Source organism: Corvus moneduloides, chromosome 3 (genome assembly GCF_009650955.1).
Source record: "Corvus moneduloides isolate bCorMon1 chromosome 3, bCorMon1.pri, whole genome shotgun sequence".
Lineage (NCBI taxonomy): Eukaryota > Metazoa > Chordata > Aves > Passeriformes > Corvidae > Corvus > Corvus moneduloides.
The window spans coordinates 15009354-15027746 of record NC_045478.1 but is presented as its reverse complement, the minus strand read 5'-3'; the positions used below and the strand labels follow the sequence as shown (position 1 = coordinate 15027746).

At 39.2% G+C, this 18393-nt stretch overlaps 1 protein-coding gene and 1 long non-coding RNA gene across 3 annotated transcripts in view; both read right to left on the bottom strand.

Annotated features, from left to right (window-relative positions):
- Positions 1-6258: 6258 nt before the first annotated feature.
- LOC116441881 lies at positions 6259-8003 on the bottom strand. Its single transcript, XR_004239263.1, has 2 exons — positions 7381-8003; positions 6259-6745 (listed from the first exon to the last, which is right to left on the bottom strand). It is a non-coding gene; the product is annotated as an uncharacterized LOC116441881 (long non-coding RNA).
- Positions 8004-9283: 1280 nt separating this feature from the next.
- NOL10 (nucleolar protein 10) overlaps positions 9284-18393 on the bottom strand; it is a 50852-nt gene continuing 41742 nt past the window's right edge. For both annotated transcript variants that reach the window (XM_032104270.1, XM_032104271.1), the window contains exons 20-21: positions 14012-14114; positions 9284-10525 (exon numbers count right to left, since the gene is read on the bottom strand). In XM_032104270.1, coding sequence (XP_031960161.1) covers positions 10406-10525; positions 14012-14114 — 223 coding nt within the window. In that variant the 3' untranslated portion in view covers positions 9284-10405. The remainder of the gene's footprint in view (positions 10526-14011; positions 14115-18393) is intronic.

The following is an 18393-nucleotide window of genomic DNA, read 5'->3' as shown; positions in this document are numbered from 1 at the left end:
TTCTGTTTAAGGCAGAATTTATTTGCATTTAGTCACCTTCCTGTTGTATGGTGTGCCATACTGTCAGGAAATCAAAGATGTAAACAGTCTTGTCCATCAGAGCAGACCAAAATTCCAGCTCCTTCCCACAGCACTTAAGACAGTGCTCTGACAGAAACACTCAGTGGATTTGGAAACTTTCACATTCTAGAATCACTGAATCATGGAATAGATTGGGTTGAAAGGGTCCTTTAAAGGTCACCTACTCCAATCCCCTGCCACAAGCCTGGGACATCTTCAACTAGATGAGATTGTTCAGAGCCCCATCCAAACTGACCTTGAATGTTTCCAGGGATGGGGCATCCACCACCTCTCTGGGCAACCTGTGCCAGCGTTTTATCACACTCATTGTAAATAACTTCCTTATATATAATCTAAATCAACCCTCTTTCTGTTTAAAACCATCACCCCTATTTCCACAGGCCCCGCTAAAATGCTTGTCCCCATCTTTCCGCCTCTGTCCCACCTTCTTCTTCTGAGACATTGCCCTCCTCTCATCTCTTCGGATTTTGGGACCCACCACAGCACACACACTGTAAACGTGTGTGAAATGATGGAACAGCAGAAATCTTACACAGCTTTCAGTGTTTTCCTGCATCCTCACTCCACTTTGGGAAATATCTGGCAATCAGGAACTGGGTTTGTGAAAAGCATACAGCAGATCTGATTTCCGAAGTGGAGCACCCTGCTAGACTTTGGCCTCTGAGTCAGAACAGAAACTATGGTTGGTCTGCTCTGCCCAGCCACCACTAGGGGCCAGGGCAGCAGCTCTGAGAGCCAGGGAGTTCTAACACCTACACAGCCACGTCCCCTTACCCCAGCATGGCAGACTCCTTTCCCTCAATGGCGCCCAAAATGACAGGCAAACAGTAAGCCAGGCAGTACCTTGTCATTGCCACAGTAAATACACAGCCAACATCATCTCAACACAGGTAAAACTCCTCCAATGCCAGCAAGAGTGTGTCTTGCACCAAAGCAGCATGGTTGACCCTGTTGTTTTGGAAGCTGTGTAGATGGAAAAGATCTGCAGCTGGAACAAAAGCCCAAAGAAAATGAATTGAGAAAATTATTCAGTAACAGTTCAAAGCCTGCATGTGGAATGAAAGCTGTCTTATGCTTGAAAATTCCAAGAAATTATTCAGTAATAGTTTATCCTGTGCAATGGGTTCTCTGTAATTAATGCAAGCAGCATCCATGAGAACCAATACAAATTACGTACCAGACATTCTGATTAGCTTCCTCTGCCTCTGGGTAGTTATGCACCCAAGTAAGAACTTTCAATTGAAAGAAAAGTCTCTCTCAATGATCACATGCTAGTTTAGTTCACCTGAGCTACAGGTCTGTTGTCGAGGGATTTGGAGCATGGCACCACAGCTCACTCACATTACCATTGCTTCTCCAGTTAAAACACATGAGATCCCATTGACATAACAGAATTTCCCTCTTTCAATGCTTCAAATCCACATGCAAAAGAGTGTTAAAAGAAAACTGTCTGAATAGCTTTCAAATTTCTTGCTTTGAGGCATTTACATCATCTGATTTAGAATCTGACTGAAGTGCCTCAGGATAGTTACTGTACCTTGTGTATTTATGTCCTTCTGCCTTAGGGCTTAATATTCCTTTCTCTGAATCCAGTGGCCAACTTTACTTTCATAGACCCTTCATATTTATGGAAAAAAGTAAAATCTCCTATGGAAAGTTTTTTGGTTCTATTGCTTTTCAGCTTGGTGGTGAGGGAACACTGCCTAGGCTCCACTGGGAGACTGTGGTACCTTGCTGAAATATGGAGGATATTTCTAGATACAGCAGCTTTAAAATGCCCTGACATACAGAAGGCTTTCAGAAAAGACCAGGAAGATTGTTCAGAGGGAAGGCTGGAGACATGGCTGCTGCCAAACTCTTAGGATAGCCGTGTCCTGGGGATTTCTGAGCTGTGTTCAGAGATTCAAGCACACTTGAACTCTGAGCAAGCCTGGAGGCTGGTCCCAATTCTTGCCTTAGCCAAGGAGCAGAAAATTTGACCAGTGGGAATAACACAAGCTCATACAGTAGAAGTTGGTTGGCTGTACAAGTACCTTACACAATAACAGATCCTTAGCCCATCTAGTTCTTCAGCCTGGTTTGTATCTTGAAGTTAGTCATATAGATGCCCTAAAATGCATTACTCAGTATGGTGAGCTAGATGAAGTGATACATGAAGAAGTAGGGGTGTCCCAAAGTCAGAAGCTCCAAGGCTTCCTGTGATCAAGAAATTATTTGCACTTAGCTCCTATCAGTTAGTTGTCACCAAATTCCAATGACACTAGAGAAAAAAAACCCAGCATTGCTAATAATTTTCATTACTACTATTCCTACTTAGTGCAGAAATTGTTTTGCTAACTTACCAGCTAAAGACAGACTGAAAAAACGAAGAAGTTGTCTGTCTGTGGCAGGTTGACCCTGGCTGGACACCAGGTGCCCCCAAGACTCTTCTATCACTGCCCTCTTCAGCTGGACAGGAGGGAGAAAATTTAACAAGGTGTCAAAAACATGTCTATCCAGGCAGAAGGAAGACAAAACTGGTTCAGACAGCCCAGCACTTCAGCCCTTGTGATTAGACAGTGCCCAAATATCTAACTCCCAGTAATTCCAGATGTTGAGGGGGAGCAGCAGAATCAGAAAAATGTTTGAAAGTTTATATTACTGTTTCTACCTGACCAGCTGTACCAGCCTTGTCATGCTGGCTGGAGGAATCCAGTTTTTAAAAGATCCTGAAGTGCCAGAAACCACAGCAGGTCAGGACAGCATTGGACCTTCTAGGAGAAAATGGCAGTAAAATTAAACACCGGAAGTTTTCACAGAAAACCCCAAACGAGAACAGATTAATTTCAGCTCTTGAAAATATGACATTTACATTGATAAGCTTTTTAATTGCAAAAATTTTAAGAGAAACATTTTACCAGATCTGAAATGATTTCCCACACCTCCTCTCTCCCTTTCTTTCCAGCTGCTTTACTGACTGCCTTATTAAACAGTGACTTTTTCCAAGTTATTTCCTTCTATGAGAATTCCTTCAATTTCACAGGAAGTGGTGGCCTCTTTGAAGGAAAGAGCTCTGATTCCCCAGATCTTCAGAGGCAAGGGAAAACAGTATGTCTTAACTGACACTACAGGTTAATTACTTTTCCGTGATTAAGAGGAAGCATTAAGGCATCACTAGAAGCCAAAGCAGCCGTCCATTGTTGGGCATTACTTTCTAGAAATTGTTGCAGTAGACATCGTGTACGCATCACTTAAGAAGGGAAAGAGAAAACTTTTGGAGGGAAGGAGCCACCTGCCTTGACCTTGGTCATTTCACCCTGCAGCACCCTGAGGCACAGTGTTCTCTCCACTTGGGAGTAAATCCTCTTTGCTTTGGTCACACTCGAGTTCTCCTGCCCCCAGAAACCAAGTTTTGGTAAACCAGCACACATATACAGCAGCTCTGCCCTCACATCTATCCCAAATGCCATCACTGAAGCAAGCTTTTGTTCCCACCACTCCAGGGATGACAAGCATTTCTGGAATACCTGACATAGCCTTGTGCCTTCCCTCTGCTCTGGAGAAATGTCCATCTTCTTCCAGTTTTTACCTGGAACATTTCATGGTTTGGGAGACTGATTACGGAAATAAAGGATTGTCACTTTTGAATTCTCCTGGAATAACTGGAATAACTCTAAAGTTACCAATTATTCTAATGTCTTCCCTTACTGGCTACGTTGCAGATTAGTGACACCAGCCCACAGCTACAGGCTCATGTGAGATGTTACACACAATGCTCCTGGTTGTGTCTGTACTTGTAAACTGAATGGCGTCAGGCCCTCTCCTAAGAACTGGAGAATGATCATCCACACTCTTCTAGTGATACTTAAATTGCAGCAATGCAGTTACCATGACATTGTGCAAAAGTGATTTGTTGAAACCTGTCTAAAATATCTTTGATAGAGGATATTTATTTGCTGTGGAGATCTGTTTAAAATATTGCCTCATTTTCAGTGCAACAATGTCATAGTCCCATTCGGCAACGTACAATTTACCTCCGGGAAAGGAGAAACACACAGTAGCTATGATGAAACTTCCCTTTTGATTCAGTTTACAGGAATATCACCAGAACCCCAACAGACAACATAATTACTTTTCACAACACTGTCATTTGCATAAGATGATTAAATCCTCACAGGTAAGCACGTGGTCTTTTATGACCCCTGCTGTATGCACTCCACTTGTGGCAGTATTATAAAGGTTAAAAACCAGAAGAAAATGCATTTACAGAAGAAATGCTGGTAAATGAAAAGGACATAATATTCATGATTGAAATGAGATAATGTATAATTTTAATGCTTTTGAATGCTAAACTTTTTGTGTAAGTGTACATAATGTAACTGAGCATGTATATAACTGTACATTGCAATTATACTAATGTAGTAGGTAAAATTCTTGAAAAAATTATAAAACACACCAATCCCAGCCAAAACACCCAGACCTTACTGAAGGAGAGCTAGCACAGCAGTACAGATACACACAGAGCAGAAGTGGATTTTAGGGGCTTTAAAGCAACGTTTCCCTGCCTATTGCCACCAACATGCACAGGAGTGTGAACCAGCTCTCTGAATCCTCTCTGGCGCCACAGCTTTCTGTATCTCCAGGCTCATATAAATCCTTTCTGCTCAAGATGTGCCCATACACAACCAGTCTACTATTACCGTTTCAGTGCTCATTCTCAAATCTGTGCTGTATCTGTACAAATTTGTACTAGAGATCCTGATATTAACAGAAGAAAGTGGAGTGTAGAGAGAGGCACCCCAGAAGAAAGAGCCAGATGTTCAAATGAGATAAGTAGGGGAGACAGAGCAGCTTTGGCAGAAACTGCTGTAGGGAAGGGAAGGGAAGGGAAGGGTGGTTCCAGGAATTGGGAGTATAAATTCTGATTAGGGCTGGGCTGGTATTTCCCACTTCAACTGCCTAGTTTTCTCTTTAATGAGGAAATGGAATTTTTACTTTTGCCCCCACTCAATGAAGAATTAAATGGGAACAAGGACTTGCCTTCATAGGTAAGCTGACCCAAATCTCAGCATAACCCCACCGGGAATGACAGCATTTTCAACTCCTACCTGATCTTGCTGCAAAAGTATTGTACTTAAACTAATTAACTACAGCTATCAAAGGAAATGCAGCACTCAATCCTTTTCATGAGTAAGATAAAAATTACTCCTTTCTGAACATGCTCAGGGTAGATCTTCATTTCTTGGATATGCTCCATAGTCTAAAACACTAAGCAAAGAACAGAAGATGGAGATCCTGAAGAACAGTCAGCAACAGACAGACACATTTCTGAATTTGCACTAGTATGGATGGTTTGGTCATTGTAGTTTTCATTCACTTATACAGAAACTCACTTACTTTACCTCTGCTCATGAGTGCAAATCAGTCTGTACCACGGGATACTCCCAAGTATTTCCTATGGAAATACCACTTACAGGACAAACACACAGTAACATGTCACTTTATCAACAGACATTTGCCACTAGGCCCCATGTGGATTAAGATCTGGGTAAAATTAAAAAACAAAGGAGAGACACTAATTTGATCACAGGGCTGGAACATCTCTCAGGAAGGTAAGCTGAGAATTGCGGTTGTTCAGCCTGGAGAAGAGAAAGGTTTGGGGTGACTTTAAAGCACCTCCCAGTAGCTAAAGGGGGCCTTCAAGAGAGCTGCAGAGGGACTTTCCATGTGGGCACATAGTGAGTGTAGAGATAGCACAAGGGAGAATGGCCTTAAGCTGAAAGGGGGTGGGTTTAGGTCAGATATTAGGAAGAAATTCTTTGCTGTAAGGGTGGTGAGGCACTGGCACAAGTTGCCCAGAGCATATGTGGACTCCCCATCCCTGGCAGTGCTCAAGGCCAGGTTGGATGGGGCTCTGAGCAACGTGGTCTAGTGGAAAGTTCCCTGCCCATGGCAGGGGCTTGGAACTAGATGATCTTTAAGGTCCCTTCCACCCCAAACGAAACTATGATTCTATGACCTAGAGAGCCTTTAAAATGCAGGAATTCCTTTTCTTCCAGTTATGTAAACTACAAGTGGTGCTAAATATGATTATTTTCTGTAGGCTTTACTATAAATTGTTCATTTTGGTGACAGGACTATTTCATGTTCAACACAAAGAGTCAGCTGTTGAGTAAAATGGGCTTTGAAATATAGAGATAATGATCAAGAGGTAAAATTTATTAATAGATTTATGTGCTTTCATTCAGTTTAAAATCCCCATACTTCTCAAGATCAGACAAAATATATTAGCTATGGAAACATGCCAAAAGAAGTATATTATCTTTAAGAAAGAGATAAAAAGATAAAACTAGTGAGTGATTCAGTGGAAGGATGAGACAAAGGGGGAAAATTACTCCAGTCAATTAATGATACATGCTTCCTCCTTATGCCCTACAACATCCATAGAGTAATCAGGCTGGAGAGGTCCTCTAAAGTTCATTAAACCATTCTTCTTCCTCAGGGAAGGCTCCACTACACCTGAAGATACATAGATATCTATACCTGCAGATGTTTAATCCAACAAGTCTTTTCATGGACATTGCACAACCTCCCCAGGCAGGGAGCTGTACTGCTTCACTGTACTCCTGCATCTGAAACATGGTCCTGTCTTCCTGGAATTAAATTATATTCCCCATTTCCACATCTGGAAACATGAAGAACACAAATATAAAAGGCTGCTGCAAAGCAAGATGGAGTAATCTGAAAACTGTTCCATTCCCTCTCACAACTCTTCCTGAAGCTTGACATCTCAAACCTGTGTTAAGCTCCATACATAAACCCCATGAGTATAAAAATGTGCATATACATTTTACACACACTTGCTACATATGCAGGGTAATATTTTGAAATCACATTTCTTTTGTTCAGATATTAAAAACCAGCAGCGTGGGGTACAGTAAATTTTTTCACTGTTTTGTTTAAACTGGTAGGTGCTCCTAATTTCAGACAATTATACCAGCCACAGGAACACAGAATCATTCTTGGCCTGGTAACAGAATTTTGGAAAGAACATGAGACAATTAGTTTTGGTTCAATGCTAGTTGAATGATTAACAGTCTAACCAATATAAATCATATTACTTGTGGAGTAAAAAATACTGAAGTACAGGTGACACATCAGACCCAGGCCACTCCTTTATCTCACCAGCATTTCACTCACATTTAACCACCACCTGTACATTTATTTATAGTGGGTTTTTAAACTGATGCTCACCCTAAGTTCTCAAATGTATGAAACAATCATGGTTTCCATGAGGCTACAGCAGCTGATCACACTTACCTTAAGAGGATGAACCTTAAATGTCACAAAGGATCCCAGCAGCAGCTCAGCTTCTAGGAATTGCAATTCTGGACGAATACTGATTCCTGCAGCATGGAAAATGAAGTGGCTGCTGACTGAAAAACATTAATGGAACCAGGCTGACACTTAAGAAACGCCTGCTTTGGTTGCATGATGAAGCTAATTCATTTGCAACGATGTTGCATTGATACTCCAGCTTCTACTGAAACTTTCAATCTTCCCCAGATAGCTGCTCAAGAACAACTTCAACCTGCTGTTAATCTACTTAATCAATCTCAACTATCTAAACATGCTTCATGCCAGGTCCCTATGTGGACAGTGATGTGGATTGAGAACTGGCTGAATGGCAGATCCCAGAGGGTCATAACCAGTGTCACAGGGTCTAGTTGGAGGCTTGTCACTAGTGGTGTCCCCCAAGGTTCAGTATTGTTTAACTCACTCATCAATGACCTGGATGAAGGGGCAGAGGTCTCCTCAGCAAGTTCCCTGATGACACAAGGCTGGGAGGAGTGGCCGATACCCCAGAGGGCTCTGCAGCCCTTCAGAGGGACCTCAACAGGTTGGAGAGATGGGCAGAGAGGAACAGTTTGAAATTAACAAAGGCAAATGCAGGGTCCTGCAGCTGGGGAGGAATAACCCCAGGCACTGGTACAGGCTGGGGTGACCTGCTGGGAAGCAGCTCTGTGGAGAAGGACCTGGAAGTGCTGGTGAAAAACAAGCTGTCCATGACGTGTCCTTGTGGCCAATGGTGTCCTGAGGGGCATTAGGAAGAGCATTGCCAGCAGGTTGAAGGAGGTGTTTAAAATGTACCCCAACTATCTTTGAGGTGAAATAAATGGCATGCTAAGGGCAGCATGCATGTGCCTTCTATCTAACAGTACAAACCATATTCATTTTATCATAGAGGCTTCAACCTAAACATGTGATCAATACTATCACAATACTTACATTATGAATGTAAGTGAAAGAAAAGCAAAACAATGACTTAAACCAGTCAGTCAGAAGAACCTCAAAACCAGAAGAAATACTCTCATTTTAAGCTGAAGGTTAACCATTTCATACTCAATTCATTACCACCCTGCAAATCAACCATATTTAGTTTTTTACTGCTCTTGACAGCCCACAAAATCAATGCTGAAGTACAGATGCCTTATACCGTAAATGCAGCTCTAGAGCAAACATAATGGGGATTTAGGCCCACCATGAGAAGGAACAAACTCTGCCAAATTCCTGCTCTTACAGCGCCACTTCTGTCCACTCAGTGCCCTGTTTCAACCACAATGGAGGCCAGTTTCCCCTGTTAATCTTTCCAATTTCATACAGCCCTGTGTACGACTTGAGCACACCAGAATTGCACAGAGATAGTTTCTAAGAGATAACATAATGCTCCAGAGGGAAGATGTTGCACTAGTACAAATTTTAACTTGTCACTGCATTTGGATTTCAGAGGCTTGCATGTCAGAAGACAAGACTCCAAAAAGAGGGACATACCCTGAAGCAACCACAACTGCATTCACATTTCTCAGTGCCTAAGGAGAAGTAATAATGGTACTTACAGCATGGGTGAGACTGACATTGGAATACTGAATAGTTCTGCGCTAAATAAAAAGCATGAGAACCTTATGGACAATGCAGTAATTTGACAGTTAGAGGTAAAAAACTACGTATTGAGAGACTCATCCTTTAGTTGAATGCAAGGGCAGAGGTGATAACTGCAGTGTAAGTTTTTAAAGATAAAAATATCAGGTAAAAATGCCTTTTTAAACTGAAGGCGGCAATATAATTAAAACAAGAATTAAAGCAGGTAAAATTATGTCAGGGAGAAAAAAAATTTAACTATGTTAAATTATTATTTAACAACAACAAAAAAAAAATAACAGGCTATGAGGAATGAAGGCTTTTACTGAAGTAACTGCAAAGATTCTATAAATACTGTCCAAGAGACTTGACCAGATTAATACCCCTCTGGTTTATAAAGCAAAACACTTAAGAACCTATGAGTCTCTTAAAAAGATTTACAGTGACAGAAGGATTCACTGATTCTTGTTGGATCCAAAGTTCAGAGGTTTTTTTGATCTAGCAAAAAGGCAGGCTATAAAAGCTTTTAAAAAGCAATAAAAAGGTTCTTTTAGGATCAAAGATAAAAGTTAATTTATTTGCTGAAGTACTGACCTATTTAGGTTCTAGGTTTTTAAAACTCTTTTTCTGAAGCATAGGAGACTACTGGCATGGCCTTAAAATGCTTGTTATGTGAACATATACCACTTGATCTATGCTGAACCATGGCTGGCTTTCCAAAACAGAAACATCAGGAGCAGGTTTTACATGAGTTAAGGTAGTATTTACAAAATCTAAGTTAATAGGACTTATTAATAGGGGATGCTTCTGAGCTTCCTCTTTGTACCTGGTGTGGCAAGAGAGGTTTCCTTATACAATGACTCAAAGGAACCCAAATCAGGCATTCTCAGTTGCCCTTCTGACAACCATTTGTACCATTTGCTACTAAAGGCAACCCAAGAATATAAAGCCAAAGTCAGTTTTTGAAAAATACAATTGTGTGTCATCTTTCAAGATGAAAAATTTGTTGTGTCCTTGTAAAGATAAGCTTTTAGACAAAATAACTTACCCTTGATCTTCTACCTAAGCAGTCACAAAGAGTTTAGAAACAAAAACTCACAGCTCTTCAGTTAAACAAAAGACAAGGAGCCTCGTTGTATACATAAATTCTTATATAGAAAACATCCAGGGTAACACAATAACTGATTGCTGGTGATTTATGAACAAATACAGTTCACACTGGACAATATCCATAGTGTCCTTTGGTCAGTACTTTAACTTTCATAAACTTCTCAATAATTAACACAGCGTTTAGGAAGTTCTGGTTTTTTGTTCACCAATGAATCAAAATACAAATCCATTGGTACTGTGTCCCAATTTGAAAAAGCCCCTTTTTCAAATGAAAAATGAGGTAAAAAGTTTCTTAAAAAAACCAAAAAACCATAAATCAATGAAATAGTCGTCCTCTTCCACGTCTGCTCTTAAGTTGACTGGCAGAGCGCCGAAGACTTTTCCTCTCTTGACGATGCAGTTTCTCAGCTTCCTGCTGTTTCCTTTGCTGCTCTGACTGGAATATTAAAACAAAAATAGACTCAGGTTCTTGTAAATTTACACATCATCTCATTGCTCCAATATCAATATATCAAGTCAGAATTCCATTAAGCAAATCTGGAAGTGTTACCATTAGTTGCCCCATGCTATCTTGTGTCAGACTCTACCTGTTAATTCTGGACATCCTTAGGCATTATCATTCCAAGTTTTTCAGAGCAAATGTTTAACATAAAGATATCAAAAAACAGTGAACAATGTATTTCAGATAAAAAACAAAGCTTAAGAATACACTCCAGAATTTATGTTTAAATACCCTTAAGAATTTAGATCCTAATTTGTGGCTACTTAGTATCTACTTTGGTTAACTAGTGTTTTCAAGTTTAACAACAGAATCACAGAATAGAATAAGCTGAGTTGGAAGGGACCCACAAGTATCGAGTCTAAACCCTGGCCCTACAGGAGTCTCCCTGGACAGAATCACACTATGTGCTCAAGACTACTGTCCAAATGCTTCTTGAAATCTGTCAGGCTTAATATTGCACAATTTAATTTTAAAAAGACAGAACAATTAGTTAAATTTGCTGAAGCATACACATTTCCTAAAATGTGTTCTTAGGAGTTCTTGGAAGTGTTTGATGTGCTGTATGCAGTTATAGAAAGACTTTCTACATGAAAGTAATTCTAAATCTCTGCTCCTGTGGCACATGCTCTATTAATGTTTCTTCTCTTAATCAAAAACATGCTGGAAGGGTTTAATTTATGTACCATGTAGATGAAATGGTTCTTACAGCCATAAACTACTATTTTCTTTGGAAGACTAAAGTTTTTCTTTCACCTAGGCAGAAACTGGAACTAGCAGACTTGAACTAGCCAAGCTCAGGCAACTGTCTATGCTAAAAGTACTCCAGCAATTCGAGCAATCTCAAGCAGCCCAGGATAACTGCACTGACAGTGTGACAGAATTACCGCTGTAGATGCAGCTGCATCCCCACTGCATCTCATTCTGTAACCAACAGAATTCGTGTCAGCTCATCTCTTCCCCAGTCTCCCATTCACCTACCATTTAAGCTGAACTAGAGATCTGCTTTCATGGACAGCATTTTGGCTGAGGTGAGATACAAACCAGTTTACCAAATGCAGCAATCAGCCCATACTGGTATCAAGGCTGAAAAAACTACTGGTTTTCCGACTTGGATGGAATTTATTAATTCCTGTTTTCATTGCAAGTAGAGCAACAAGAAACCCACTATTTGAAAATACAAGTAGTTTCTCTCTGTTTCCAGACCTCTTCTGAAACAATCTTGATGAATCTACTTAAGTTCATGTTGACAGCTACTCATAGTGTACTGAAACTGAATGACCTTGATCTGCATTAAAAATTTTATGGTTTGGGTTTTTTAAATGTCTTCCATACTGTCCTAAAAGTATAAGTACTTTGACATTTTAGAAATCCTGCTATTTTGTTAGATCTACTTGCTATGATAAAGCATATTGAAATTGAAAAATAAGTTGCCACACTGTAGGAACCATATGCAAATCCCCCGAAAACTAAACTGTGAAATATCAACGATAAACAGTTTCATCACTGGATCTGTCAGTGGTAGCTGGGCATCAGGAGGCTGCCAACATACCACACCTGCAGGAGCCAAGTTCAGCCTCGATTCCTCTAACTTAGGAGTTGAAGTGATACCAACCCTAAGGAAGGACAATTCTCTCCCCTGCTAAATCTTTCCACCTACTCCTAAATACACCTGCCCTTTGAGGAAAGGGCATCACAAAGCCTAAGTTGATGTTTCAAGTAACACTAAAACCCCTTTTTTGGCTCGTCAGCTCCAGCTCTTCATCCTCTGAAAAGGAGTGCCATGACCGCATAGCTCTCCCTTCTCCATTCCTTGGGACTTCAGAAGATATAAACAAGAGTCTGCTTATTTGAGAGAAGACTTGTAAGTCTTACTTTGTTGTTCTGCTGATAGGAGAAAATATCTCCACTGTAGATGCATTATTTTTCTTTAAATTAGATTTTAAAAAACCTTTTTAATTCAGATGACTACAGTGTACATATTTTAATAAAGCAATTATCAGTAAATAGTCAGGAAAAGAAAATCCATATATGTTAGAAGCACCATAATTTTAAAAACCCCTCAAAGGTGTATCTTATCTGATGCAATCAAGTAAAATTGGCATTCTGAACCACTGCTGTGTCTGTCTTCTTCCTGCAGGATCTGTCTACCTTGCTCCCAAGTCTTTACAAAACCGTCAGTAAAAAGTGACAGTTCAGTGTGCACCAACTGCACAAAACCTTGTGGCTTTACACTTCTTCAGTTAAAGCTACTGTAAAAAAATCTGTGCTTTGAAGCCCTACAAAGCCCATTTATTAAGCTGTAAGACACCAACGTATCAGTTACAGAGTTGATAAAATCACCAGAAAGGTTACCCTACAGGGCACTGCAGAGGAATTTGTGACTTATTCCACAGTCACATATTAAATTCCAGCAATATAGGAATGAAAACCAGATGAAAAAGGACATCTGCAAACAGATAATAATCAGTAAAGTAAGGTAGAAACAGTCAATAAATCTGACTTTTTTTTTTTTCCTTCAGGCATATCCAATGTGACAATCAAGTAACTACTTCGCCATTTTTGTGACAGTGTTTTACCAGTGAGAACAGTATTTGACCAGTGGTAAGGAGAAATGTGTTACAGCAAAGATGCTTACCTGAGGAAAACAAATTTTAACCAAAGTAAATTTTGTCAGGTCAAGTATTAATTCATATGGGTCTTCAGCTTTTAAACTGAATCCTCTCCTCAGTTCTAAAGCAATTTTCTGGTTAAAAAAATCCCTAAATGTTCTGCAGCAGTAGCAGATGCACAGAAGCATTTATTTAGCTGTCCCCACGTTATAAAGCAATCACCTGTATGCAATCTACAAAATTCTTTAGAATGGAAAATCAAAACCCTTGGAAAGGGTAAATAGACAGCAGTTAACTCCATATGGAATATGACAACCATATATAGGTTGTATAGGACCAGCTCATTCCTGTGACCTGTGTTATATAAGGTCAACAACAAAGGTGGTTTGGAGCTCTGTTTCTATCCTGCTGAGACCTCTCACCATGCCAAACCAAGAGAAAGCCTGTCCCCTGCAGCACTCTCACTTGTGTTTGGACCTGCAGACTGAGATCTGATCAGTGCTGGCACTGAAGTCAGGGAAGGTCACAAGCTTCTGGTGGTACCTCTGCAAATAAACTATTAGAAGATGCAAGCCATTATTTTCCACCAGAATGTAAGATTTTATGAGTGCTGCCTGAGTTATATGGGATAAACACACAGAGCACTACTGGAGACTTTCATTCTCTTGGCAAGAACCTGAAGAGTTGGCAGCTTATAAAGAAATGAAGAGAGACATTTGCTTGATGGTTTTAAAGTTCCTGTTCTTTCATGCAAAAACTAAAGTTACCTGTGCATTATCTTAAAAATTATATATATGTATATATAGCTCACCTTCTTTAATTTGAATGTCGCCTGTTTGCTGCCTACTGTGGTATCAGACACATTGAGTGTGCCAAGCTTTTCTTCAAGCTTTAAACGATCTTCAAGAGTTTTCCTGCAGAGAAAAACTAACATTAGCCCCTATTTTTGCCATCTTTTTACTGTAATAAAAGTTGATAATGCAGTCAAAACAAACCTCAATTTCTCTGAAACCCTGAAATGTCATAACTAAAAAAATAAACATTCAGGAAACAGAAAGACAAATTCAAATAATTCCCTCCAGATATTGCTTTTAGTAGAAACACTTTTAAAATTTATGTAAAGTTCATTGTTTTTGCTGCTAAAAAGTAACATGACTCTAGTTGAGAAAGAAACCACACCCTTCTATTGCTATAGTTTTCTATGAAATGTCCAATGAAGTTGGGGATATTAAACTGCACAAATAAAAAAAGTAAGGCTAGATATTCAGTTTTTTTGAAATCTTATAATTTCTGAATTGGAAACACTTTTGAAGGAAGGAAGTAAGCTTGACTATACACCAGAATGAATTAATCACCAAATTAATCATTTCACTACTTAATCCAAACACAAATGCCTGTTCGGACACTGTGCCTGCAACAGTCTAAGTAGTTTTCTGAATAAAAGAACAATATAAAGAAGTGAATGTGATAAAGACAGACCCTGGGCCCAGAGAGGAGCTCCACAGAAGCATATGCCTTCAAGCACAGTGCTTATCACTGAGTTTCTGTAAGCAAACTGGTGTAGAGCCTCTCCCTCAGGCTCCAGACTCCAGCTTTTCTGTGGAGAAGGAGGTAGGTGGTGTGGCCAAAACTCATACTGTTTTCAGCTCTCCTCCACCGGAAGTTAATGCCCTGCAAAAGCAAGACATAAGGACACGCCCCAGCTGCTCCAGGTTGTGAGCTGGTATTTAATATCATGGTTGCTGACTTCAGTTAAGTTGGGCTGTAAACCAGAACAGCTGAGGAGTGGAAAAATGCCTTTTCCCACATAAGCCTCCAGCTCAGGGGGAAGGCAGGCAGGCAGGGACAGTGCTGGCTCCAGCCAGCCTCCCTAAAGGCACCTGTGAGTCCAAACACGGCTCATCCTTCTCCTATAATGTAGGTCCTACGAGTAAGTAGCACCCTCTGAGGATATGACATGGCTTGTACAATCAAACTCACTCTGCATGTGCTTAGAAAACATTCTCCTAACTGTAAACAAAATTAGTTTCTGCAAATTGAGATGCTATTAGTGCCTCATTAGCTCTCTCTGAAGAGGGCCAAGAGATGTTTTTTGTACTACTTCTGAAGTGGAAATAAATCATCATAAAAATAGAGATGATTGGCAGCCACCAGAGTCAATGGCATTTACTGTGTATGAAGAACTCATGGCTGTGGTGGCCTATGCATGAAGTCTCTGAAGTCCACTGAATTTTGGTTAATGAGCCATTTTATGTAACAAAGACTTTTCAGATTAACAATGAAAAATTACTGTCAAGAACTACTTTATTTCTCATGACTAGGTACTTTGATTGTATTTTTTTCTGTAGTGTATTTTTACTGAGTACATGTGAAAACTTGTTCCATCTGTGCGAATCGGAAAGACAAGCTAAGCCTTAGAGCTAACTGTGGCAGGAGATCAGTCACCACCGTTGTGGTGGGATTTCTACATTCAAGTGAAGTCTCATTTTTCTCCCCTTTGAAAGTGAACTGGAGAAATATGGCTACTACCCAGCAATTATTTAGCATGACTGCCTAGACACTGCTTCAGTCAGGAGAAAAATTAAAATGACTAGATACTAGCAACATGCTGTGGGGTTGTAATCTTACTGAAAAAATGTAGGTATGGTTCTATTTATCTGAAAACATGCAGACCTCAAGTGATAGTGAATTGTACATACTGATACACAAACAACAGCTGGGTTTTTTGTTTTGGCTGGGTTTTTTTCATGTCTTCCTCAACAAATTAATTCAAGGGATAAATTTACAGCGTTATGAGAAGCAAATTCCCCTGTTCTAATGTAAAAATCAAACAAAAATTACCCTTTTTTTCCCCTCATTATAAGGAGAACAGTTTTTCAGGACTTTTCCTGCTGTGAAACAAGAATACCTCTTTAACAACACCTAGGACTATCAACTATGTTTTGTTGGCTTTCTTGGCCACCTCTGGAGACACATACATTGACTGTCATACTTTTCATAAAATATGACTGCTATAGTTTTTAATTCTGACATGCTTTAACTTCAGTAACATACTCTTTAAAGGGACATCAAGTAAATAAAAAGAACTCTTAGCACACAGATAAAAATCCTTTCCTTTTATGGTTCTCTTTCAAGTTACTAGGTAGGAAACCTATGTTGTAGGGAAACAAAGCAAGGATTTGGAGGTTTTTTGTGAAAGTGTAAGAGTACAAAAGGGGAAAATTAAATGTAGATGGGTTTGAGACAAGGTGTTTTATAGAACCATGAGTAAATCTTGAAGCTTTCCTGCACAGAGAAATGAGTAGACTGTGGGTCTAGGAAGGAATTTATAGTACGCACCACTGCTTTAGAAGTTGGGCTTGGAGCCGTGCTGAGTCAGGAACATGTCAAAAGAAACACCCAGTTTTATATAAGTCATAAACTGTTTCCTCAGGTAGAACATTATATGATTAGAGAAAAAAAGAACATCTAGCCATTAAATGCGTAGTGAAGGTATTAAGGTACTTAATTATATTGGTCACAGACCATCATTCCATAACTTGGATATATCAAATCAAAGACAAACATGCCAGCCTCACCAGATTGTACATGCCACTACAGTCTTTCCAGTTTTCAGTATGCTACTTGATTTAATTACTTTTATGCTGACTACTTATCACTGAATAAGGCCAGCACAAAACATGTTTTTCTTCATAAAATTCTAATATGTAAAAATGCTTATGAACCCAACAATTTAGCTCACAACAATTATGATTACAAAATCATATCAGATATGCATTACATGAAACAGACATCAGCTGTTGATTTTCAAATTTCTTCTAAGAATTTGAGGAACACCAAACTCCACACTGAGAACAATGCTTGGATGAGCACACAGGGGATCAGTGAGTATAGAGCTAATTGCTTAGACGAAGATAAAAAAACCCCCATGTAAGTAAATTCAATAACAGCAACTCAGAAAACAAAGGAAGTGATGCTACCACATTAATATTTTTGGTCATTCTATTCTGTCCTCCTTTTTTTTTTTACATTTCTTCTCCTTTTTTTTTTACATGTTACACTATATCCTATCTGTGCACCTACCACAGAGGGTATCCATTAGCAGCGAATCTTAAAGCAGACTCTCCTTTCTTTAAAAGCAGTCTTTTAAAAGTCTTTTCACAGCTTATGTCATCACAGACATTCCTTCATCTACTGGACACATCTGTGATATTTGCTTTTGTTTTTCCTGGGCTGAAGAAATTATTTTGCTCCCTTAAAACCAAAAGAAAAAATTGACTTTATCCTGTGTTACCCTGCATTATTTTTTTCTAAATGTTTCTTCTCTTCCTTACACCTGTCTTGGCTTATTTACTTGAATTTCCACACTCTTGTTCACATTTAAGCCTTCAATGTTTTGAATAAAATGAAATCTTTACACTTCAAACTGAGTGTCCTTGAGAATTTGCTTTAGAGCTTTAGCAGCTGAATTTGTGCAAAGGAGCAGTATGTGAGTAGGCTGCAGTCATAGAGCCTTTTAATGACGTATTTCACTCGCACTGAGAATACAGTGTCATTTGATCAGTCTGTCAGGCTCCTTCCAAGTTACAGCTAATATGACCATAAACCAAATTACAATGTAAAAAAAAGTATTTTTAATCTACAATACTTTGTCAGAGTGTCCAGAGTGGATTTTCTCCTGACAAAGAAGAAAAATTGACAAAATTAAAAAGTTGCTTCATCTTCCGGAACAAAGAAAAAAAGAAAAACAATTAGAAGAAAGTTAATGGAAATATCTAAGGAAGTTAACAGTCCAGAATAAGTGGGTATATTCAATTAAAAAAAAAAAAAAGAGAAATCCCGGTGTGAAATTACCTGCTGATAAAAAACAGCTAAGGAAAACATGGGAATCAGTTCTGCAGAACTGCTATAAACCCCAATTTATAAAATACCACTATTTCTACTTAAGAGAAGTCTTACAAGTACAACATGGAAATCATAGACTATCTGACTACCATAGGAACACTATCTTGCTAATACTTAAAAATCCCTTTTACATGATCATTCTAGTTAAAAGGCTGAATTTTTATCAAATGTTTGTGCCTTCAGAAAATTTCAATTATAAAACAACTAGACTGTAGTCATTAGTGACATAAAGAAACAGCTCCATTACATTATTCACTTTCTTTTCTTTGACTGTATAATTTCATTCTA